The 26,415-nt window shown below is 37.9% G+C and overlaps 1 protein-coding gene across 5 annotated transcripts in view; it reads right to left on the bottom strand.

Annotated features, from left to right (window-relative positions):
• The window catches only part of narf (nuclear prelamin A recognition factor), a 38,366-nt gene that overhangs the window by 4,489 nt on the left and 7,462 nt on the right, over nucleotides 1–26,415 (bottom strand). For 2 of the 5 annotated variants that reach the window (XM_059948704.1, XM_059948701.1), the window contains exons 2-11: nucleotides 25,634–25,740; nucleotides 25,413–25,496; nucleotides 25,179–25,319; nucleotides 19,804–19,936; nucleotides 15,559–15,693; nucleotides 10,097–10,215; nucleotides 8,949–9,078; nucleotides 3,140–3,212; nucleotides 2,927–3,064; nucleotides 931–1,088 (exon numbers count right to left, since the gene is read on the bottom strand). In XM_059948704.1, coding sequence (XP_059804687.1) covers nucleotides 931–1,088; nucleotides 2,927–3,064; nucleotides 3,140–3,212; nucleotides 8,949–9,078; nucleotides 10,097–10,215; nucleotides 15,559–15,693; nucleotides 19,804–19,936; nucleotides 25,179–25,319; nucleotides 25,413–25,496; nucleotides 25,634–25,660 — 1,138 coding nt within the window. In that variant the 5' untranslated portion in view covers nucleotides 25,661–25,740. Of the gene's footprint in view, nucleotides 1–930; nucleotides 1,089–2,926; nucleotides 3,065–3,139; nucleotides 3,213–8,948; nucleotides 9,079–10,096; nucleotides 10,216–15,558; nucleotides 15,694–19,803; nucleotides 19,937–25,178; nucleotides 25,320–25,412; nucleotides 25,497–25,633; nucleotides 25,743–25,944; nucleotides 26,261–26,415 lie in introns of those variants that run through there. The other 3 variants (XM_059948700.1, XM_059948702.1, XM_059948703.1) reach the window with 3 other exon arrangements.

Below are 26,415 nucleotides of genomic sequence, written 5' to 3'. Positions count from 1 at the left end.
TGCCCTCGGGCTCCTCTCTTGTTTTCTGCAAAGTTTCTATAGACCTAAATTTAAAAATAATTGTCTTCTTTAAATGTCTTCTTTAGATTCCCCAAGGCTGTAGAGAAAAACTCTGATGAAAGGTTTCCACCCAAAACTTCAACTGTTTGTTCGTTTCCATAAATGCTGCCTGACCTGCTGAGTTCCTCCAGCATTTCATGTGTGTTGCAAGGGAAATGAACGGTTGACCTTTTGGGCTGAGATCCTACAAGACTGGAAAGGAAGGGGGCAGAGTAAATGCAGAGAGAGGGATAAAAGCAGAAGCCGGCAGGTCAAAGGCGAGTCCAAGTGAGGAGGAATGTAGGCGGCGGGGAGGGAGACAAGAGGGAATGATTTGAGAATATAGCAGATGACTGGTGGAAGTAGTAACAATGTGAAAGGAGGAATCTAATAGGGTACAGCAGTGCATCATGGAATAAAGGGAAGCAGGTATGGAACTAGAGGGAGGTGACAGGCAGGTCATGGAAGTAGGGAGTGGTTATCAGAAAACAGGAAAACTTATGTTCGTGCCCTCAGGTTGGAGATGAAATAAGAGGTGTTGCTCCTCCAGCCTGTGACTGGGCTCATTGTGGAAGCAGAAGATGCTGTGGACATGCATCCAGTGTGCCAATGGGAAGAGGAATTGAAATGTCTGGCCGCCAGGATATCCTGGCTGTTGACCCTCGCAAGACAGGAGTTTCCATGAATCTGACAGCACACAGAATATGAACGCCGGCATCGCATTATAATCTTTTCTTTTTATTCAATGCTGGTCATCCTGTCATTAGAAACCTTACTTCCCAAAATGAACTTTCCTTCAGGAGAATACTATCCTCTACATAGAGTAGTAGAATAAAATAGGCTGATACACTACCACATCACATTAAGATGGCTGAAAGAGAAATACATTACCGCCTGGACATGCAAGAACTTCAACAAAGTGGTAAGGAAATTTCCCTTTCTTCAGTTTTTGCACCATATTCTGAATATTCCTGAATCCATATGTGGCTGCGAATCGTAAAACAACTTCCCCGTCTTTCTCCAGTGTGACTTCTTGAAAGTCTTTATTCCTAAGCAAAAGCACAAACTTGAAGCAAATGGCATACAAAATAAACTAGACTATTCAAAATTTGAAAACTCCCCTTCACTTCAAAAGCAGACTGAATAATACAGTATAAATACAAAATGTGATCAAAATTCATTAAAGTAGGTTCATTTACAGCATTTCTGTGCTTATATTCTGTCCCCTTATTGTGAGAAAATATTTTAAAAATATTTTAAGAGTATTTTAGTAAAAATAATACTGAATTTTCCAGCAATTTGCTGTTGGCAAGGGTACTTCCTCTGCAGTCAGTATAAAAGTATCCAGCACCTTAACTGCACTACACGACCATGTACATTTTGCCAAGTTACTCAGAAAGCACCTCCCAAACTCACTACCCTCATCACCAAGGAGAACAACAACAGGCACACAGAGACATTACCACATCACATGAACATGGATTTCTTGAACTTCCGGTAATTGTCCCTCCCCAACTATTCCCCATTCCCATCTCTCATCTCATTTCCTGCCCCTCACTTCCCTCCGATATTTCTCCCCAGTCCCTTTCTTCCATGGCCTTCTGTCTTCTATCAGATTCCACTTTCTCCAGCTCTATCTCTTACACAAATTAACTTTCCAGCTCTTTACTTCACGCCTCCCTTTCCCGTTTCATCCATCATCTACCATCTTGTACTTCTTCCTCTCCTCCCCCCCCCCCCCTTACTCCCACTTCTAATTTTTTTTTCCCAGTCCTGCTGAAGGGTCTCAACACAGAACGCTGACGGTTTACTCTTTTCCATAGACGCTGCCTGGCCTGCTGAGTTCCTCCAGCATTTTGTGTGTGTTACTTTGGTTTCCAGGATCTGCACATTTTCTCTTGTTTGAGACATCACCACTTGCAAGTTTGCCTTCCAAGTCACAAATCCTGGTGTGGAAATGAATTGCCTGCCTTTCATTACCACTGATTCCAATACCTAGAAATCCTATTGTATCAAACAATACTTCACTGTTCAGGAAAGCAGTCCTCTATCATCTTACTGAAAACAATTAAAACTGGGCAATTACCAAGAGAGTTGCAAGCAATGCTCATATCCTGAAAAAGTGAATGAAAAAAAAAGGGACTCCGTACTCATAAGCTTTCTGATACATATTGGAGCAAAATAAAAGTTTCACATTGCTGTCGTGTACTCAGAAATTGTAGTCTGTGAAGAAGTGTACTAATACTCCTCAGGTTATGAATTCCTAATTTACATACTGCCCACAGTTACAAATAAGCTTTTAGGGGAACAGTGGGACATGTTTGCTAACAGTTGCAAGGTTACAGGAGTTTTCTGCCACCTGGGAACTTGCTTATAGTTGCTCTTCTGCCTTGATCTGGTCATGAACCAATCGGGGCAGGTCCTTTATGGGGTGCAAACCACTGTCCTCTGCCACATGGTGGTATTACTCTTGGATTATTGAAATCAATGATATTAGATTTCAGAAGTACTTAAAAACATTTATAGCAACAATCAGCATTTAGAAAAAAAATATAATTCATGCCCAGGAATAGTCAAAATAAAAAGAAAGTTGCTGTATCTTGACTTCCCATGACCTAAAAATGTGTTTGGATGGTTTTAATCCAATTGCAAATGAAAGTATGCAAGAATTTCAAAGCCATCTACAGTACTATAACAATTTCACTCAAGGATCAAGGACCGCTGGACTAACGTGGAAACAGTTACACTGATTCAGAGGACAGTTTATTTGCCTTGGACACACTAGGTTTGTTAAATTTCTTAGACTATTAATGAAAACAATTTTACAGTTTCTGTATAATTACAGCAATTTAATCCATTTGGAAATCGTCTCTATAGGAAAAGTTACCTGAGTGTTTTGTAGATAATTTCTTTCACTTCAATGCCAAAGATTTCCTTAGCAGCATATTTAAAAATGTGTTCCAAGAAGCCATCAGATCCTCTCCCATCATGCCTTGCAATAGCTACATCACCAATTTCTTCAAATCTGCACCAAATAATAAAGGTTATAATGTTTCTCATTAACAATCAGGAAAATTTCGAGGAAAATTAGGTAGCTTACAAATTGTCTGAACATTTCGGCTCCATGTCTGTTAGCTGGAGACCTTTTTCATCCATCATCTGTGCTACTTCACCTGAAAACATATTAAAATAGAAAAACAATTTTTCAGATTGCACATTTAAATAGAGTATAGAAGATAACTGTCAGATTCTTAATGCAATACAAGTGCAGTGGCTTATTTGTGACATCTCTTATAGAACAAAAACTAATCGAGGAAATAATCAGGATTCCCTTTGTTTATTTCGGACACAATGGCACTTAATTAGGATAAGAGACTGTTGCCAAATAGTTTCTAACTAACTCCAGTCGCGTCCAATTGAGTGGCTGTTAGACAGCTACACATGCTTAAAGCAAACGGTTTTTAAGCTAGCATCAATTGTGTACATTTATATTCAAAGTGATTTTTGTCACCGATAGTGGCGACAAATAGAGAACTCAGAACTATGTTGCTGACTGTGGTTTCAAGCATTCAGGCTTGGAGATGCCAGAAATAGCCAGGAGTTAAAATTCGATGATTTCACTACTTCAACAAGTTAGAAACTATGAAGAATTTGAAAGTATTGACAATTGTCTTGAAAGTTACAGTGAAAATGAAAATTTGGGAGGATGCAATTGAAGGCAGTCTATTATCTACACTAGGCATCCATGCTAATTTTGTTTATTTACAGACTGAAGAACAGCAGTGTACATTGGATGAATTCCTCAGTCGATAACTATTAGGAACTAACAATTTTATAGTACTGCAGCTGTACTGGTAGTATTCTTATTTGTTCTGCATTGAACTTAAATATAAATAAAAAATTATAAACTAATTAGGTTCAGGTACTTTTAAATATTATTGCAATAATTTCAAAATTAAGACAATAACAACTCTATCTTCCAACTCTTAACCAATTTCTATAACCTCTCCGTTGAGTTACCTGACTGAGTTTTTTGCCTTGTGGCCACCTGTGAGCAAGCAAATCTCAAAATTGTATAATTTATACACTCTTTGATAATAATGTACTTGAATCTTTTCATTGAATGTTGTTCAAAGCAGCTCTTGATTTCCAGTGTCAACCTCTTTTTGACTTCCAAGAACAAATATCTCAATATTCAAGAATTTTTTCTGAAATTATATACTTATCAAATTCTTCTAAGCATGACGCTTCCAAGCTTTCATTTTAATTCAAAGCACATTTGCTTTATCAAACAGACCTCACACAAAGCTAATTGGCAGATTAGTATTTAGTTGACATTCACCTTCAGCAGCTCTATCACACATGAATCCTACACCCACTTTTAATATCACGTGGTTCCTCAGTTGCTTTTGATTATGATTTTCTGGAGGAGCATACAACCTCACTTACGTATTACATCAATGTTACCAAAATGCAGCTCATCAGAAATTCATTTTTTCCTGATGAAATGTTAAACTCCTGCTCTGTTTTATTAAGACCGGAGTGACGACTGGTACAAAACCACTCCTGACCCACGAGAGCTCGACAATCAAGTCTTATGCACTGCTACATTATTAACTCCAGAATGCAGGATAATTTATCTGTCTGTTACTGGACAATATCCACAAAAAAACCCCTCCATCTACGGTATCTATTAGTTAGTTGAGGAGAATCAAGGTTCACTTGATTAAGTACTCATAACTCCCTCACTTAACTGTTTCACAAAACAACCGGAACAGTCTTTCTTTAATTGATATTACCAATGATATCTAAAAATTGCAGAACATTTGTAACAATATTTATTTAATATTTATTAGCAATTATACCACGTAGGGTTGAAGATTCCGATTATACAAATAAATCTTACCGGTAGAATAAAGTACAAGATTAAAATGTTACATATTGCAAGAGATCATTGCGACCAGATAATTTAACTGGGAAGATCTATGTTCAGTGGAGGGCTTGTTCACTGGTTACTTTCAAAATAAATCGTTATTTATTCCCCTCCTTAGTGGGAGCTTGCAGGATGGCGAGTGTTCCCTTTGAAAGGCACAGTGGTAGAGCTGCCTACTGTAACCGGATCATATCACTGCGGACTCTGCAGATTAAGTCAGGTAAAATGCAGGCCATAGGCATGGGGTAGTTTAGCAGGGATGCTGCATTTCTTCCAAGAGGTTTTACATATGTCCTAGAATATTTTCCATTGTCTATCACATAACCCCTTCCTGTAAAATGAGTGTTTGTTTCCAGAATCTGGTGTTTGGCATGTAATTGCGATATCGTTGTGCAACTAGGAGTGCAATGAACAAAAATCTATTTAAATGATGAGTCATTTGCAAACTGATGCATACCTCAGATTCACTAATGGTGCAGCAGGTGAAAGTGGTGCCCTTCAACAAATTCTGACTTGGCAAATCTGACTTCATCAGGTTCTTGTAAATGTATAGACAAGTACCTGGTGGCTGCCTTGAGCACGTTAAGCCAAAAGGTCAGTTTCAGTGATGCACAGCGATGACTGATACAACTTGCTTTATTATAAGTGGTTCAAATCTTTGTAGGACTTTATATTAAATTTTCCATTTAACTTCAAGATATGTCTGAAGTCATTATGAACGTAGCACTATGTGCATGGAGGCAGGAGGATGAGTAAACAGTGGGCTGGTTCTGAATGTAGTTTTAGGGAATAAAGCCCATTAGGTGCATAGTGTGTCAGTGGGAGAACACTTTAAAGTAGTGATCACAGTTCATAAGTCTCAGATGAAATGGGAGAAAAGGTCATAAATTGATACAAATCCAGTTTTACAAGGCTGATTCAGCAAACGTGAATGTGGAAGGTGTATTAGTCACAGATCAAATGAAATGAAATGATTCAAAAAGCACAGACTAAACATTTTCCCCAACAAAGAACAAGAAGCAGTACAGCCCTTTGGCCCTAATATTGTGCTGAACTTTTAACCTACTGAGATCAACCTAACCTCCCTTCCCAGATAAACCTCCACGTGTCTAAGAGTCTGGTAATTGTCTCTAATGTATCTGTCTCTACCACTACCCCAGGAGACATACACCATGTACCCATTTAAAATAAATTTAAAATAAAATATGACATAAATTTAAAATAAATTTAAAATAAAATATGACATTCCCCCTATACTTTCCTCCAAATACTTTAAAATTATAAGTCCTCATATTAGTCATTTCTACTACAGAGAAAAGAGTCTCTGGCACCCACTCTAGCTATGCCTCTCATCTTATACACCTCCATCAAGTCAACTCGTATCTTCCTTTGTTCTAAAGCCCAAGCACACTCAGCCTACACTCATAAGACATGCATTCTAATCTGGGAAGCATCCTGGTAAATATCTGCACTCTCTACAAAGCTTCCATATCCTTTCTATAAAGAGATGTCCAGCATTGAATACAATACTTCAATGTGGTCCAACGAGAGTTGTAAGAAGTTGTGACATTACCTCATGGCTTTTGAGCCAATCATCTGACTAATAAAGACCAACTTATGCCTCCTTAATCACCCTATCAATTTGTGTGGCAACTCTGAGGGATCCATGGATGGGGATCCCAAGATCTTTGTCCCTCCACACTAAGAATCCTGCCATCAACCCTTTATTCCTTCTTCAGGTTTAACCTTCCAAAGTGTATCACTTCTGCACTTTTCCGCATTGAACGCCATCTGCCAGTTCTCAGCTCAGCTCTGCACCCTATCGTCGTCTCAATGTAACCTACAACCAACTTCAGATAGATTAATGTCAGTTCCAGTACACTAGTGTAAAGGAGAATGAAATAATTGTTACTTCTGATCTGATGCAGCGCCAAAAGCAAACAAACAAACGTTAAATATAAATACATCAGATGGCTTGTATACATAGATTTATATATCAATTTGGACAGGTCGGGTCTGGAAAATTTAACAGAAAATTGCCAAGTGTAATTTAAAACAGGTGTACAAGAGCAAATCCGTTGTAGTAGTGTGATAAAGCAAAGAAAGGGCAAGGTATTCAGTAGTATGAGGAAGGACAATCAGGTCTATAATGTGAAGAAGTTATACAGGATGCTTTCATTTCTTAGCAGGAGCAGAAAATATGAGGACAAGGACATAATTGGACAAAAAGGGTAGTCAGGCCAAAAGCCTGAATACCGTGATCAGTTCTGGTCACTACAGAAAATGTAATCGTACAGAAGGTGGTGGTGAGATTTACTATAATGTGGCTAAGACCAACATCTCCAACCATCACTGCTGCTCTGGTTCTCATCCCTATTGAAGTGCGGTGACTTGATATGCACATAGTATTTTAACAGTGGTTTCTATTTTATAGCTCTGGCATCATCTCCTGTTTTGTGTTCACTGCCTTTATCAACTCACTGTGTTACCTTCAGCAATTCCAGTTTGTGCAATCCAAGATCCTCTTCTTCCTCTACACTCCTCAGAATTGTTTTATCGTTCATTTTCTTGCCTGTTTACCTTCCCCACACGAAGGCCTGCACAATGCTCTGGACTACTTAGGTCCACCCAAGTACTCAACTGCTCTCTTCTTTTTTCCCTTCACTGCCAAACACTGACATTTTGGCATCATCAACAAATTTCTTAATTGTGGTTTCTGCAATCCCAATGCAATCAACCCTCTAGCTCCTGAAGTTCACTTCAGTAATAATCATCGACCTTCTGGTAATGACCAACATTGAATCCAAATGAGAGAAAGACCAAACTGAGAGAGGGAAAAAATTATAAACAAATTGTTAAGTTTACCTAGAAATTCCAGAGCATAATACTTTTTCCACCAATAACAATTTTCCAATAGTATACAACCAAAGTTTGATTCCCCCCCCCCCCCCCCCCAAAACAACTTCACAAAAATCATGCAGGTACTTTCAGGTGTAAGCTATCTCAGTGTGCCTAACGTGATTGTGCATCATAGTAAAAATGTGACATGCAACACTCATTTTAGAGTACTCTGGGGCAGTTGCAGCAGATTGCTTGGGAGCCCCCAGTATCCTGGGATAATATGGACCTCCCAGCAAGCCTGCTGTCAGTTAATAATTTACCTTCATTATATCCATTCCAGTAACACTCATCACCCAATAACCTGTCAACCATTATCATGTTATGTTATACCAGCGAGCTGAGTCCAAGTACTCAACCCCTTTCCTCCCACCTCCAAATCAGCTAATAAGTGTTTGTACATCAGCTACCACCTACAACTTGATAATCCATGAGGTGGGTTCCTCCCCTACCTCACAGCAACCAACTAAAACCTAAGCTCCGAACTGAAACCTTGATGTTTTTTACCCCAGTAACATCAAGTCCAGACAATTCAAATCATCAATAGTTAACCTTACCTATCTTGGTATTGGATTAGCTGTATTTTATGTATATTATGCAATTAAAACACCGTCATGGATGGTTTCAAGCCTGGCTACGAAAGGAGGTGGGTTGGGCATGGGGCTAGCAATCCCACCCCATAAAAGCCCAGTGCAACAGAAATGCCTATAAAAGCAACAAAGACCTCACCCCTCAGAAAGGAAGGATCTTTGAAGATGGACTACACCTGGGAATAATTTGAAAGACTAGCCCAAGGCAGGGCTGTGGTGAGCTGCTGTCGGCAGCCTATGACCCACTAGGGTGAAGAGCTATGAAGAAGCTGCCATTAAAACCAATGCTAACTTTAAAAAATATATATAACAGTTTTGCTTCTATCTAACATATTTCAAATATTTTCCAAAGCAACACGTCAGATACCAAGTTGGTTTATTAATTTTATAATCAGTAGTTTGCACTTGCCAGTTATTTTCCTTCAGGGTGCTTACAAACTGCTCATCTCTAATGTTTTCCATTTTTTAATCAAAGGTATTGACATTACCTGAAGTTAGGACACAGTCAACATCCTGTATCTTGCAAACACTGTTGTAAAAATCTTCCCCTAGTGCCTCCAGTTTTTTGTCGTAACAGGGAGTAATGACTGCATGGAAGATCTTCTCAGGAGGGAGATGCTGAAAAACAATTGTAATGTGAAAGACAAAAGCCAAAATACCTTTACAGTCCGAGCGCGACAAATAAAATTATTTGTTTCAATACCGCACTTATCCAGGGCTACATTAAAACAAAGTTATGAAAGCCGTGCAAAGCCATTTACGATTGGCCATATTTTGTACCTCAAAGGTTTCTATTGTAAAGGAACAGAGATCTCAAATTTAAACATAGTAAGGTATTTTACAAGATGGCCATAGAACTTTCTTGCATCAGTAACATTGTAATATTTCCCCAAACTAGTTATTTTTCTGCATTAGATTCTATTGTATGTTGTTCTGAGAATACACAGTCGTGAAGAAGGATCTCGGCCCAAAACGCCAAAAGGCATTTCCATAGAGGTTGCCTGTCCTGCTGAGTTATTCCACCATTTTGTTTGTGTTACAAGGTTCAATAATGTGCTTTTTCAGCACCCTGTTTCTGGTCAAATTTAATAAATGCTTCAGAAAGATTAGCATGCATTTAGACAACAGTTTTTAATTACCCTCCATTTTGATGATGGTCAGTGTTTAATTTTCAGTAGGTGTTTGCCACATCTCAGAATTCCATGGGTAAAATTGTTTATTTTTTGACAAATGCTGCTGTTATGTCCTTCAGCACATAATGGCTGCTGCAAATAGTTGCCATCTGCAGCACTACAGGAGAATGCCTTAAGCAACCTACGTGAACGAGGTCATTAATCTTGTTCATAAGCCTCATGCGTATCTGGATATGCAGCAAGAAGCATTTGGATAAGGAATAGTTTGGGCACATTCACATCAACACATTGGGTTAAAACAGTGAGCCATCCTTTTTTTTGTTCACAGATACAGCAGAGATTGCTTCCGTTTTGAAACCTGCATCTCCAAGGACTGGTCAAGTGAGTGATATTGACCAGCACTGCAGGAGAATTTAATACCCTGCTTAGACAGCATCAGAAACTTACTATGGAGTTGTCATGAAGGCTAACATTACAAAAATGTGCTACTTTCACCTATTTACCTGCTTTTTAGCAAAATAGTCTTTTATCAGGGATCCCATGACTTGGTGCGGAGATTTGGCAGTGCAGATGTGCGGAAGTACAAGGCTCCCAAGGGCTTTTTCAGCATAACGAATCCAGCCTGCAATAGACAAGCACCAAACTGTATAATCAATACTTGAACAACCTTTCAACACTTGCTCCAATTCTGGGAAATAACAGCATTAGACCTTCTCATTTTTACTTAGTTTTAAATTAGCTGCTTGCACAAATTATAAACAAAAGGCTTTGCTTCAAATGTCAAGTATTACTTTCCTATTGTAAAATAATTTGCTATAAATTTGAGTTTATGACTGGGATGATTGGATATTTGGAAGAAACTTCAAAGCCTTTCTCTTCCAGTGTCTACTAGATTTTATGTCCCAAGGACTTCCATCAACAACTAGTTGATACTTAAATCTTCTGAAAGCTCCAAAAAGTGAAAACAATGCAATCCAATATTATACATTTTGAAATTTCAATGTAATATTTTAGATTTTGAAAAGAATTATGGTTTTTTTCACCAATTCAACTTCAGTCAACATTGTTTAAGTTCAAATACTTTATAGAAATATTTCAAATAAATTCACAATACATGCCTCACATAAACAGTAAAGAATGTACAGTTACTGTAAAAGTCACAATTTCTACAGATATGTACTACATGGAAATAAAGAAATCACATTCATTACAGTTTTATCAGACAAGGATAGACCTATGCAAGGGTACTGGTAAAGAGTTGTCCCTTTCTTGAGGTAATATTATATATATTTTTTTTAAATGGTTTAGTTGATGCATAAACTGCACTGTACACTAGTCACCCACCAGACCTCAGTGCCTTTGCCCCAAGCTAGAAGGTTGAGTTGATACAATGAAGTGCTGTACTCAAACACCAGGGACCAGCAAAAGACCATACACCAACAAATGACCATTCCAACCTCAGGAATAGTCTCTGAACAATGCAAGTGTCGCTAACACCACATTTGTGTTATATAATCACTGGAAAAATATGAATTCGATAGACAGACACAAAAGTAGGTGAATTATATTCACCCAGACAAGCGAGTAGATTGAATCACATTGACTCAATCTGGACCTATGCTCTTCGACTTGTAATAGAGCTCAGAATGCAAGTGTATAATTGTTAAACCAATATGACACTGTTGTTGTTCTTCCGCACTGTAAAATTGGAGCACACTCCAATAGCGGCTTACAGCTTTGAAATGGATACCTGAAATATTCTATTTGAATAAGTTAGTTGATTTTATTCCTTTTATCAATACAATTATTGGGATTGGTAACACAAACAGTAATGAGTAAAAGTATTGGGTATAATTAATCATTTTCCTAACTTTTGCTCATGCAAAGAGGAATTGAAGCTGCTTGTGAGATTGATTTATACAAACGAGACTGCACATTCACTTTCATCTGTAACACAAATCCACTCTATACGTTACCAGCAAGTTTCTCAAGGGAAAGCTTGGGTAACAAGTTCTGAGCTTGTTGACAATGCCCGTGTCTATAAAGGAACATGAAGTATTTTGAATTGACACAAGCAGAAGGGCATGTGAAAGTTTAGATCCCAAGAAGAAACTATTGTTAGAACCCGGGGTTACATTACTACAGTCTGTCATGGGCAATCACAAGATTCCTCTCAATGTAGAATGCTTGGAGATTTTAAAATAAACAGTAATGTTATACTCTGGAGATTAACAAACTTGAAATGTGTAACATCTACAAACGTTAAAACAGAAAAAAAAACAATATTCTTATGTTTATCTATCACCTATTTAGACAATAATCACTGATGAAAATTGTACTATGCCTGTAAAGAAATCCAAGGAACAGCAGCATTTTAAACACAGAATCCACTATAGCATGATATTTCCTTCTAGATGGTGGGTTTACTGAAAAAAAAATCAGTCCCTAAATGCAACACATCACTAGGAAGGTATTTTGTTAATGTCCACAGCAAGTTCCACAAGATAACTAATGTCATAACTGATATGGGAATTGCAAGGCATCTGACTGCTGGGCTCTACAAAGGATTGCGAAGACTTTGGGAAGATCATCGGGCTGGCTCTTCACCCAATAGAGATATTTATCAGGAGCGCTGCATACACAGGGCCCTCGGTATGGTCAGTGATCACTCCCGCCTGCCCAGCCTTCTCTTTGACTCCCTACCATCGGGACAAAAACTGTTAGAATGGGGAACAGCGTCTTCCACCAGGCTGGAAGATTACTGAGCTCCCAGTCTCCAAGCATGAACCTCATCATAAAAAAAAACTTGTTTCATAAATGCACTTATTTATCCATTAATTTATTTGTGGCAATATTACTTAGTGTTGTGTGTGAGTTATATGTAATGTGTTGTGCACCTTGGTCCAAAGAAATGTTGTTTTGTTTGGCAGTATGCACGTGTACACTTGAATGACAATACACTGATCTTGAATCAAATTTATCTGGGATGCTCGGTAACACGTCGTACACCCTACTCGCAGTTTGTCAGAGGAATCGTAAATTAAAATTACCTCCACCCCATGTAGATCTCTTTAAAAAGAGAAAATAATTTTAAAAGACCTTCAGCAAACATGTATGTTTACTGCTTCGTTAAAAGAAAGGACAAGCAATATACCAGAATTCAGTTCCTCACTAAACCTCAGCTTAAATTCTCATTCAAATTTAAAGGAAGGTTAATTGTTTAGGATCAACATGAAGTTCTTACATTTAAATTGCAGATAAAGGAACAGCGAATCTAACAAGGCAGAATATTTTTATTGGCAAAGTATGTCTGTCTGTATTCCTTCTGGTCATATTCTACCAACTTTGATAGTATAGTGTCACTTTGCTTCAATTCACCATTCATTTAGTTCAGTTTTAGTTATTTGAAGACATTGCACAACATGAAACAGTAGGTATCATATGACCCAGTTTCAAGGAACTGGGCTGAATACCAGAATCACTATCAAACTCCAACACTAATAAGCAATTTCACTGAGTCATCCTCTGTAGACCAATTAAACAGGGAAGGAGAATAAGGGGGCTTTTGTTGTCAACATTTAACACAACAGAACTGGTTATTCATTAAACTATTTTTAAAATTCTAGTTGTGAGTTTTCCCAAATTAAGTTTTTTTTTGGGGGGGGGGGAATAAAATCCTACTCTGTAGGTTGATTTGTCGTCTGTTCCCACCCAAGCCCCTCCACCCACTGAGAAACTGCTATACGTCACGAATTACCACTTCTATGTAGGAGTAGAGCATCAACATTTTAGCCAATTGACAGCATTTGAGGCAGGATCCTTGAATTTAAACAGACAAGCAACATCATAAATGCTAAATAAAGCAGGAAAGACAACCAAGGCTGCTGAGATCAAAGCCAGATGCCACACCCCCAGTAAATTTACCTTTAACTTTCTGTAATAGGAAAATCTAAGATTTTAAATTGTTCTTTTGAAAATCTTACCAAATTTGATTTATATGAAAAATCACTTGGCTAATACTATAAATAATGTAGAATAATTGTGGAGACATTGGATACAGTGAGAAGATTATGATTTAATGGAAATTTTAAGAATATATTGTATACTGAGAGGGAAGATCACTTGCTGGTTTGAGTCACTGATAAAAGATCATCAATTTATAATTACCAAGGGAATTTAGGAGCTTGGTTAAATTTCTTCAGCATTATTATGAGCCCAAAATTGTTTGCCAAAATAGAAATCACTCCATAATACAAGTGGAGATTAGAAAAATAACCTGCGGTGGGAAGAGAGCAGGCTCTTAGATTTGGATTGCTGCAACAATAAACTGACAGCTACACAAAGGGCAGAATGGAACCTTTCTCTGTTTGACATTTATAATGTGCTACTTTCACATTTGTAGAGCAAACTTTGGTTATAATGCAGTATTCTCAGATATGTTGGTACAGTCACCTTGCATTAGTAGGCAACTTGATTAAAAAAAAACCATGTTAAATGCAACTTACCCGACAATTACTTTTCCAAAGCAACACACGCAAATTCTGGAGGAACTCAGCAGGCCAGGCAGCATCTACGGAAAAAGAGTAAACTGCCGATATTTCAGGCTTGTGACCCTTTTTCAGGACTAAAGAAGGGTCTTCACCCGAAACACGAGTGTTTACTATTTTCCATAGATGCTACCCGACCTGCTGAGTTCCTCCAGCGTTGTGTGTGCTGCTTTAGGTTTCCAATGTCTGTATATTTTCTTCTGTTTAGGAATTATTTTTTCAAACACATTTCATAAAATTAATCAGTCATCATAAGAATACTGTGAGTTGACACATACACTGTGAAAGATGGGAGAAGGGAAGACATTTATATGGATAGGATTGCGCTACTTGGTGGCATCAAAATAATGGCAACGTTAAGCCTACTCTCGTGTTCATTGACGTTCACCGGGCACTCCCACTAGCCATTTACTGCAACCATAAAACAACTGCAGACAACTACGCATTGGACATGTAACTGGATAAAATAGCTGATAGAATTTAATGTGGAGAAGCGCAAGTTGTTTGGACTTCAAATTCAAATGTAAAACAAATGCATACAGTACATGACAGTACCCCCAGAGAATCTTGGAGCAAGTAAGTAAGTGGTGAAAACAGCATTCTTGCTTTGATGTTGGTTTGCTGTATGGCAAACAGTTCCATTTGGTGCACTACAGGAAGGATGGACTTGATACAGAAGAGCTTCACCAAGATATGAACTGGATTTGTAATTAGCAATAGGGAATGGTTGAACAAGCTTGGATTGTTTTTTTTCTGGAGTGGAGACTAACAAAAGTATATAAAATTGTGAGAGGCAGGTAGGATAGGTAATCAGAAATTCCCTTCCATCTCCACATCCCTGAATACAAAAGTTAACCAGAGGGAGGAGATGGGTAGAAATTTTAAAGAATGTTTGAGCCAAGTTTTTTTTTGGAAGAAATACAAAGTAGTAGGTGCCTGGAACACAGCACTAGGGGAAGTGGTGAAACAGATACAGGAACAATGTTAAATGTTAGGGGGACTTAGATAGCACATGAACAAGTTGGGAATGGAAGGGTACTGCGTTTAGGCAGATGAGATCAGTTTAATTTGGCATCATGATCGGCACAACATGAAGGGCCCATTCCTGAGCTATACCCTTCTATGTTCCACTGCTTATAATGATCAGAGGGTGGACGATGTTTTAGATCTATGCTACAATGAAACTTGGCTTTCAACACCAATTATTAAAAGCATATGATGTGATTTTATAGATGGATTATGGAATATTTTGTTGAAGGATTCGACCAGTAAACTACACTACTGATTATTTCAATCCAAATTTAAAAGTCACTCCTTTACTGAAAAAAATTGCAATCACAGTAATTTGAATGAAGTTATTTGTCTGTTAGCTGAGAAACAACACACAAAATCAGATATAATGCACAAGAGTAAATTACCAGGGCAAGCAGAGGCAAACATTGGTAAAGCATGTTGGTTTTGGCTTCTCTGGTAAAAGCGCTGAACAAACTCCCTTTGACTCTCGAGAAGACTGAAATCAGCTGCCAATATCATATTGAAGACATAATGAACCCCTGAAAAGAACAAATTGCATTATCAGCAAAAATAAAAATCCTTCTACTGGAAAATACATGGAAGTTAACTTCTACTGGAATTATTTTTCTATCCCATTGTATTCCAGCATCTCTTTTTTTAAAAAAAATCAGACTTATAGCAGGATTTAATATTTTAACTCCCAACAAAATTTGACTGAATGTTTTCTTTCCACAGATCTGGACAGCATCCTCACTGTAAAGTAGTGCCCAAAGCAAGCATCTAGCATCAGGTGGATAGATTAATGCATGCACATTTTTCTGCCAATATAGAAATTAAATACTGAGAAACCATTTCACTGTAACGTTGATTTTATTCCAGCACTCAAGTTCCCAAATATATACCATAAAACACTGCCATTAACACTGTGTACTCCAGTATTTTGTGTACAATTCCAAACTGATTTAAAATGCTTTATTAAAAAAAATGATGCTATTGATTGTAAATATGACTCAATTACCATTTCTGACCATGCACCTTTGAAGCTATCTATTAAGACAATGGACTCATCTACTAATGCTAAATCTTGGAGGTTCAACTCTATTTTATTGCAGGACTTAGACTTTCTTAATTTTATTAAACAACAAATTGATTTGTTTTTCCTCAACAAATTCTACAGCAGAGATCTCTAGTGGAATTTTATGGGACACTTTTAAAGCATTCATTCGTGGACAGATTATTTCATACTTTGCTGGAGTTAGGAAACGAACTAATTCTAAAATATTAACATTGGTTGATAAAATCAAAGCAATTGATAAGATTTATTCCGTGACCCCCAGCAAAGAACTTTATAAAGAAATTGAACTTCAAATGGAGAATAGTTTATTATCCTCTTCGATTGAAGAATCAGTTAATTAAATCTAGAACCCAAATTGATGTACATGGAGATAAGTCTGGCAAATTATTGGCTGATCAATTGAAAACTGCTTCGGTTAAACCACAAATTACTAGGATTCATAAACCAGATGGCACTCTGATGATAGACCATAAAGAGATTAATAAAGCCTTTCAAGATTTTTATAATTCTTTATATCAATCAGAATTTGTTAAGGATTCTTCTATAATAGATGAATTTTTAAGAAAATTGAATATCCCAAAATTAACAACAGAGGATAGTGTATTCCTAGATGCACCTATTACGGAAACTGAAATAATAAAGGCTACTTTTTCAATGAATTCCGGTAAAGCTCTTGGTCCGGATGGTTATACTGTAGAGTTTTTTAAAATCCTTTTCCTCTATACTTTCTCCTTGGCTTTGTAAAATTTTTAAAGATGCGTTAACTATAGGTAAATTGCCACAATATTTTTATAAAGCCTCTATTTCTTTAATTCTTAAAAAAGATAAAGACCCCACTGAATTTGCATCCTATCGGCCTATATCTTTGCTGAATACGGATTCTAAGATTTTTAGTAAAATTTTGGCCACTAGATTAGAAAATATATTACCTCGAATTATTTCTGAAGATCAGACTGGATTTATTAAAAACTGCTACTCATCTTTTAACATGAGAAAATTAATTACTATTTATACTCCTTCACCCAAAATACCAGTATGTGTCATTTCCTTAGATGCTGAAAAAGCATTTGATAGAGTTGAATGGCCATATTTATTTAATATGTTGCAGCATTTTAATTTTAGTTTGAAATTTATATCATGGATTAAATTAATATACTATAAACCCTTGGCTTCGGTCTTTACCAATAATCAAAGATCTCCTTTTTTTTTCTAGTTATTCCGTGGTACAAGGAAGGCAAGGCTATCCTTTAAGTCCTTTACTATTTGACATTGTTTTGGAACCTTCAGCTATAGCCATTCGTGAATCACCTAATATTTTGGGTATTACTTGTGGGGAAGGGAAGTACAAGTTAACATTATATGCTGATGATTTGTTACTATACATATCCGACCCTGAGAGATCTATTCCTATTTTGTCCTTGCTTGCTCAGTTTAGTAACTTTTCTGGTTATAAATTGAATTTTAATAAGAGTGAATGATTTCCATTAAATATGCAAGTTCCAATTTATAAACATTTACCATTTAAAGTTGTCACAGATTATTTTACTTATTTGGGTATTAAAATTACCAAAAACATAAAGATTTATTTAGTTAATTTCTTACCTTTAATTGACCAAATTAAGCAACTTGTTACCAGGTGGTCTCCATTATCTTTGTCATTGGTTGGCCGAATTAATGCTATTAAGATGACGGTATTACCCAAATTCTTATATTTGTTTCAAGCATTACCAATTTTTATTCCTAAATCTTTCTTTGATATTATTGACTCCAAAATATCTTCCTATCTGTGGCAGAATAAAAATCCTAGACTAAGCAAAAAATATTTACAGAAGCCTAAGAAGGAGGGCGGTTTGGCTTTGCCAAACTTGAGATTTTACTATTGGGCAGTTAATATATGATATTTAATATTTTGGACATAAGAATTGACTATAGCAGCTTGCCCACAATGGGTAAATTTGGAATGTAAATCTGTACAAGACTTTTCATTCTTTTCAATTTTAGGATTTTCACTTCCTTTTTCTTTATCTAAATTGAATAAACAAAAAACTAATCCTCTAGTTAAACATATATTACGAATATGGTTTCCATTTCATAAATTTTTTGGCTTGAATAAGTTCATCTTATCAAACCCTATAATACCTAACTTTCTTTTCCGGCCCTCTTTTATGGATCAAGCCTTTGTTTTATGGAAAACAAAAGGTATAACATGTTTTTGTGATCGGTTTTTAGATGATAGTTTTATGTCCTTTGAACAGCTAATAAATATAATTTACCTAAAACTTTTTTTTAAAGATATTTGCAAGTTAGAAATTTTTTGAATAATGAGTTACAGTCTTTTCCGAAACTATGTCCATCGGACATTACGGAAATTTTTTTAGCTCTGAATCCTTGTCAGAAGGGTTTAGTAGCTGTCATTTATAATATGATCATGAAAATACAGCCAGAAGTATCAGAAAAAATTAAGAAGGAATGGGAAGAAGAACTTTATTGTCTTATACCCACTGAGCAGTGGGAGAAAATATTACAATTAGTCAATTCTTCTATTTGTGCTAAACATGCCCTAATACAATCTAAGGTTGTACATAGAGCTCATATGTCTAAGGATAAACTTGCTTGATTTTATTCTTATGTTAATCCAACCTGTGACAGATATCATTCTGATGTTGCTTCATTGACCCATATGTTTTGGTCTTGCCCTTGTTTGCAAAATTACTGGAAAGATATTTTCGGTATTATTTCAACAGTTCTGAATATCAATTTCCAACCGCATCCTATTACTGCAATTTTCAGTTTACCAATGGCGGAAAATAAGTCGTTTATCCCCCTCATATCGACGGATGATTGCATTTGTTACATTAATGGCTAGATCATCTATTTTATTGAATTGGAAAGAAATTAATCCTCCATCTATATTTCAGTGGTTTTCTCAAACTATCTCTTGTGTGAGCTTAGAAAAAATTAGAAGTGTTGTCTTTGATCCTTCAGTTAAATTTGAAGAAACTTGGAGACCATTTATTCAACATTTTCATATGAGTTAAATTGTCTTGTCCTAAACCTCACTTTTATTATCCTTAATTATTTGGATGGAGGTTCGGAGTTATTGGCACCACTGTATATATTTGACATGTTGGTTAGTTCCCCCCCAACCTTTTTTGTTTTTTTTTTAAACTTCTTTTGTTCACAATTACTATGAGTTTGGGAGGTTATTATATATTGATTATCATCTATTTGGATGTTTATTTAAACTATTAACTATGTACTCTCAAACTCTTTGAATTCATGTTTCTTTTATGTTTGTTTAAAAATTAATAAGATTTAAAAAGAGAAAGAAAAAAAAATGCCAGTAAGTTATCCAATCTTAGCAACATCTGATGCAGTAAGCTTGTGCCAACTCACTTACGCTCATTTGCATGCATTACTTGAACATTTACGGATTTGTTTTCTCCAAGAAATTCTGCTTGAAAACACGAGTTCTAATTCTCCACTTCAAAGTTGAACATTTTTAGTTTATAGCTTTATGTCGGCTATTAAAATGAAGTTTGATTGAAGACAAGAGAAGCTAAACATTACTTACCGATGCTTTTCAAGAATCCAGAAAGTCTTTGGGTTACATCAGCAACATTTATACAGTGCTTAGCAGCAAAATAGGGCAGTGATTGATGGGAAATCGAAACTACCAGCACTTTATGTTTGGACTCATCACATCTCTGTGGAAAAGAAGGGACAAAAATCACTGAGATCCATTTATTAAAACTTGAGATGCAATGGTCGATTCCCCCCGTCCCATAACCTATGTGCACTGGAGCTGGGTGCGTAGAGTGCTTACCAAACAAGAGAAGCCTGTGAAAGGCAAAATCCAGGGTGAGGTTTTCAGTAATTTTAAGAGTCAAGCAGGAAAGAAATGAGCCCATCAGCCCACCTCACTCATCGTGCCCAATTACACTAATCCCCTTTTCCCACATAGGACTGTATCCTTTAATAAATTGTCCATTTTAGTGTCCATCTCATATTAAACATGGTCGGGATGCAGATATTTTCCAGGAAGTCATCAGCATGGATTCTCAAGACAATGCCGATTTGAATATGACATTATCTAATTTGATTGGGGCTGGGGAGTCTAGGAAGAAATGGGTAAGGGACAGAGATACGCCTGTGTCAGTCACATCCAGCATAATGACAACTGGCAAAAATTATGTCTATAAAAAGTGTTGTTTGTATGCTCTCTATGGAATAAATTTGGGGATACAGTAAATGCCCTTGATTTTCCCAGCAGAGTATTAGAGGAAAAAAGTCTACTAGCTGTCGTTATTCAGATTTGAATCAAATGAATCTGTCATTGACTGAAGCGAATACAAACTGCACCAGGCCCACGTGCAGTGAAACCACCTGGTAATTTTGCACAACTTCCTTCAGGGAAGAGCTTAAATAGCTGGTATGCAGAAATAATTCTCTTCAAGCAAGAGCGAGAAAAAAAATATTGAGCAAAGTAAATTGACGTTTATGTTTACTGCATGCACTGAGAAGTTAAAGAGAGCTTACTACACGTACAACTTGACTACAGAGTTGCTTGATGGAAACCCTTCAACACCCTGGCATGTGCAAGTCAGGTTTTCCTGATGAACAGGCAAGAAACACATTCACTAGATTTCCATTTGAGATGAAAATGAACTTCCATACATCGATTTAATATAAAAAAAATAAAACAAGTAGTTATTTCCTAACATTACAAGACATCCAGTCACTGAGCTTTCATAAATACTTCCTTGTATGTAGTAACATGAGAATAGCTGACATCTATTCATTATAAAGTGAATCCTTTGAACTTGACTCAGAAAAATTACTTAATTGCTTCTTCCAGATTTTAATGATGAAATGCTCAAATTCTGTTCACATTATGCAGTCCTGTGCAAATGTTTTAGGCGCATAAATGTAGCTAGGGTTCTTAAGACTTTTACACAGTACTGTAGTAATTTTGTTATTACACTCTCCTGCCAGCATAATAAAATTAAACTTTATGACATATGTGAGTGATGATCATTCTGTATTGTTCAGTAAACCGATTGTTTGGAATCAGATGATCTTGCCTGGTGTCTCAGAGCTGGGTGTGTCTGCATCTATGCCCCACCCCCTGCCACCTGTCCCACATCCCTTCCACAGTTCTCCACCCTCACCATCCCTTATATCCTTTGTTCCCGCTAGATTTATCAACTCGCTTTCCAGTCCACGTTGGCAAATGTACTCTGCAAAAGCTTTGGTCACCCTAGCTATATGTGCCCATCCATATATTACCCTGCAAAAGTACTTCTACAAAGTGTTGTTGGGGAAGAAATTACAGAATTTTGATTGTACAATTATGAGAAAAATGTAAAACAGGATGACCTGGATGAGAGAGCAGCCATGCACCTGTTTCCTCATTCTTAAAGATAGGTTTCAATTGAGTTGACACTTGAGCAGTTTGAAATGCTGAAGCAGCCTTGGTAACGAATGGATTACCATTGGCTTTAACGCTGTTGGTCCAGTTGAGAGACTATACTAGTAATAATAGTAATAGGCATCCGTTAGTCTCGTGAGGCCATGGATTTGCCCCTTGGAAGGTTTTCAAGGTGCAGGCCTAGGCAGGGCTGTATGGGAGACCGGCAGTTGCCCATGTTGCAAGCCTTCCCTGCTCCACACCACCGGTGTTGTCCAAGGGAAGGGCACTAGGACCCAAGCAGCTTGGCACCGGTGTCGTCGCAGAGCAAGGTGTTGTTATGTGCCTTGCTCAAGGACACAACACGCTGCCTCAGCTGAGGCTCGAACCAGTGACCTTCAGATTACTCTTCCAATCCCTTATCCACTAGGCCACGCACAAGAGTCTATTCTATGTTTTTCTTAATAGGTATCTTAATATCTTGTCTACCTCAGGAGAGACAACTGGCCTATGTTGAGAACATATCCCTCCCTGCCAGGCAGTCCCAAATACCTTCTCTCCATTCACCAGCCAGCTCCCCTTCATCTCTTGTCTGCTATTGAAAGTGAATATTCTGAATGGACTGACACTGTAAACACAGAATCAATTAATTGTGTTCGTCTATAGCAAGTCATCTAGCCTCGCACTTTGCTTGCAAGCTATAGGTTGTGTGGTACTGGATGAAGGCTGCCACATACTCAGGAGTGAGGTTCTGCATCTTTTGCAATATTCATTTTATCACTGGAAGGAAGAGGTCAGGATAACGTCCACCTACATGAGAAATACTCTGACAGCATTATTTAGACAGCTGTCAAAATGTTCTAATTATTTCACTCCTTGTAAAAACCCAAGCTATTTAAAATACAAAAAAATCTAGAGAAGCTATTACATATTGCAGACATATCTGCAGCCAGTTTCCACTAAATTCTTTCCCTGCACCATATGTAACCAGATTCCCTGTTAGTGCTGGATGAACTATACAACTTCATGCTTCACTGCTGTACTCCATAAAGGGTCAAGCAAATAAGTCCTAGCATCACACATTTTCAGGTATTTATAAACATCTGCATGTGTGGAAACTGCCAACATCAATGGCAACTGTTCAGGGAAATAGCAATATTTCTACACAATATCTGTTAGGAATACTGTCAACTGGAATAAATGCTTGATATTCTGGGACTTCAAAAACTTCGTCCTGCTAACTAATACATCACTATACTATCACTACTTTTCTTATAAATATACTAGAAGCTTGAATATTTACTATTATTTATTTTCAAATTATAAACTACATGATCTATTTTATACACTGCAGACAATTGCAAATTCTGTACCTGACATGGTAATTTGAGCACATTCAATACAATGCACTTACATTTAACGCAAAATTATTTGTCTAGCATGATGACAAATTTCCAACATTCAAACAATTATAGGCCACTAAATTCTTTCCCTGCACCACCATATGTAGCCAGATTCCCTGTTAGTGCTGGATGAACTATACAACTTCATGCTTCACTGCTGTACTCCACAATTTATTACATACTAGCCCACACCCATCAATACTTGAAGGTCATTTATCTTAGAACAATCACTTCAAGTCAACTAAACTGGATGAAAACATTCAAGTGGCTTTTAAGGCAATTAATTTCTGAGCTTAATGGTATGCAGCATTAAAATAAAAATGGAGCTGAAATGCCAGCAATGGAGATTTTACTTTGGATCACACTCAGATACTATTCTACTCTAATAATGATCACATTTAATTGACACTTTTGCCTGTCACAAAGTGAGCTCATGGTACAGCAGCACAGCTGGATGATTTCAGTATTTTTCATTAAGACACCCCGCAACACGTGCCGGCACCCAACTTTGAAATAAGTCTTTTTCTGTAATCTGAACCTGGACAGCTAATTACAGCTGTGTTCCGAAGTACAACTGCCAGTCACATTTTGACGGTGGCAAGATGTGGCACATGCTTTTGTGCAGGCAGCAATATCAAGCGCAGCCACTTTAATTGAAAAGCCACCAAACATCGAGGCACCATTACAAAGGAAATGTGAACCATATGCTTTGCTCTTCAGTGGCATATACTTCAATGCACAAGCGCTCTTTTGATGTACACCTGAACACGAACTACTGTTATACTATTCCCTGCTATTTCATGTTATTGAAGCCTCTAACTTCTGGGATGTACTGGTATATTAACAATATGCTACCACTATAAAGTGGAAACACAAATAAAGGTATGCAATAAGCTGGCTCACTTTTTCATTTAATGGGCATTGGTTACTTCCCAAATGTTATCAGCTGATCAAGAAATCAATTTGTTAAGTTCTTCAATACCCTTTCAAGAACTCTTGCTTATAAAGTTACACAAGCCTGGGATTTTTCATTGCAGAAATAATGTGTTTGACTCACTGCACCCTGAAATATTTGGACTCATACTTTACAACTATTTGTAATTAATATTACGGCTATCAGAGTGGCACTACTAATAGAATTGCTGCCTCCGATTCTCCAATGTAAATCCAGCCCTGAGTTCAGGTGATATCCTAATGGAGTTCATATAATCTCTCTGTGATACCACGGGCTTTCTCAAAGTGCTCTAGTTTCCTCTCATATGCCAGTGATGTGTGGTTTAGGTTATCGGTTGTGCCTAATACAAGAGGCAGAATCTGGATTGACTTGATGTTAGTGGGGGGAGAACTACATGGGTGCTTAATGGTCAGCCTACACTTGATGGGCCAAAGGGACCATCTTTTTGCTGTCCAACTCTGGTGTAGACATTTGAAAGAACAAGTTAGAAAATGTGCAGGATATAGGATAAATAGCATAAGTTTAACTCTGCTCTGCCCCCCCCCACCCCCCCCCCCCCCCCCCCCCCCCCCCGTTGGAAGTATGAAGTGATTGGAAGACAAAGGCAACAGGCAAACTAAATTTTGTCCATTTATCTCCTTCACCAATGACAAAAAAAACAAATTAGGTTGAATTCCTGACAAACTGGATAAGAAAGGAAAAAAAATTCCAAATGAAGGGATGACAGGGGGGATGGTGCTGCCTGAGAAAGTTAACAGACAATCCTGTTGCAAAAAAAAAGTTATAGATTTCCAGGCCTAATGCAGGACCCCGCAAGTGAGACCTCAGCAGTTTGTTGCTCCTTTTCTATGCAGCAGAGACACAAAAATTTCCTCCATAAAAATGTCCTTGGAATATGGATTCCAGCTGTAACTTTTTGTTGTTAGCTTAAAACGTGTTTACAGTGTAAATCGCACAGCTACAAGAAGCATATAGGGAGAATCCTGGTAAATCCCATTCATGCAAAGTGAACAAAAACTGAAAAAAAATAATCTGGAAATTTGTGGCTCCATATGACCAAACGGCAACAGCACTCATGAACAATATGTGCATCTTGAAAACAAAATTCTGCCCAGTTTTACAGCAATCGGCAGAAAGCATGAATTTAATTGCCTTTCTCTTCCCCATACCGTGTATTTTACCTGATTGAGGTCAAGCACAGTTAAAAACTCCTGGCATTGCTGGGCAATCCGCGAACCTTCTGTGGGAGTCACGCAATTTTCACAGGCCAGGCAGTCACTAAGGAATATTTTTGCATTGGCCAACTTATGAAATTCACTTTCCTTTGAAAGAATAAAAACAAACATTTAGTAAGCACGCATCAATCATTTACCACTGAAGTATTTTTCTCCCCCAGCCCCCGCTCGGCGTGTTACCTCGTCTGTATCACTGGTGCTCGAGCTTTTCGTGTCGATGACCAGACTTTCGTTTTCATCATTTATTCGCTTTTTACTACATTCCTGGATTAAAACACCAGCAGTTGTCAATAACAACACTCAGTTTTTTAGGAATCGCAAGCCTACGCGTTGTTACAATGCACATATACGAAAGGAATAACATTTTAAAAACTAACTAAGGACAAAGGATTTTTATTTACCTTCTTAGTGCATTTGTCACACTTCATGTCGAGGGAATGACGTTCGCCTTCCTCTCCCCCTTTCCACCAGAATGCGGAGCGCCTCGTACAGTTGCGGTTCTACCACCCTGGCGACACAAAGAGATTGTTTTGAAGTTGAGAAGGACGCAATCGAGAGTTCGCTCCCGGGGCTCGACGCTGTCTGCCGGATGTTTAACGACGAGTCTCTCGCTTACACACACACACACCGGGCCGGCGGCTACATTCTCGCCGATACCCCCCAGAGATTTTCAAAATGAAACCATAGCTAAATACATTCAAGCAGTCCATACCAATGATACCCCCGTCAGTGGTAACAACCTTTCCTCCGGCACTTGCGAACTATTCCAACAGACAGCCAAGCACACACAAAATCCTGGAGCAACACTGCAGGTCAGGAAGCATGCAGGGGGAGGAATAAAGAGCCGAGACCCCTCATCGGGACTCAGCCGTCGCCTCCGGCAGCCTACGCGGTTTATTAACAGGCAGCAGACAAACGCCAGGGATTAAGCACTTCTCCCGCATATCAAGCAGGGCTGGTCTCCAGTCTCATGCTTCTCTCGTGGACGGGACCCCTCCCCGAGAGCGGAGTCACTCCGTCCGGCACAGCATCACCCCGAGCCAGTCCGCTGTGCCGCAGGAACGCCCCGCCCGCAGACACACTAGAACCGCCTCCCCGCTCAACGACATTGCGAACCTGACACACCGCACGTATCTGGGAACCGTACAATGTGGGGGCTCATCTGTTCCAACATCCTCCAGAA

The sequence above is a fragment of the Hypanus sabinus genome, chromosome 23, assembly GCF_030144855.1.
Source record: "Hypanus sabinus isolate sHypSab1 chromosome 23, sHypSab1.hap1, whole genome shotgun sequence".
In the NCBI taxonomy this organism is placed as follows: Eukaryota; Metazoa; Chordata; class Chondrichthyes; order Myliobatiformes; family Dasyatidae; genus Hypanus; species Hypanus sabinus.
Note: the sequence above shows the minus strand (reverse complement) of the source record. Positions and strands in the feature narration are given on the sequence as shown.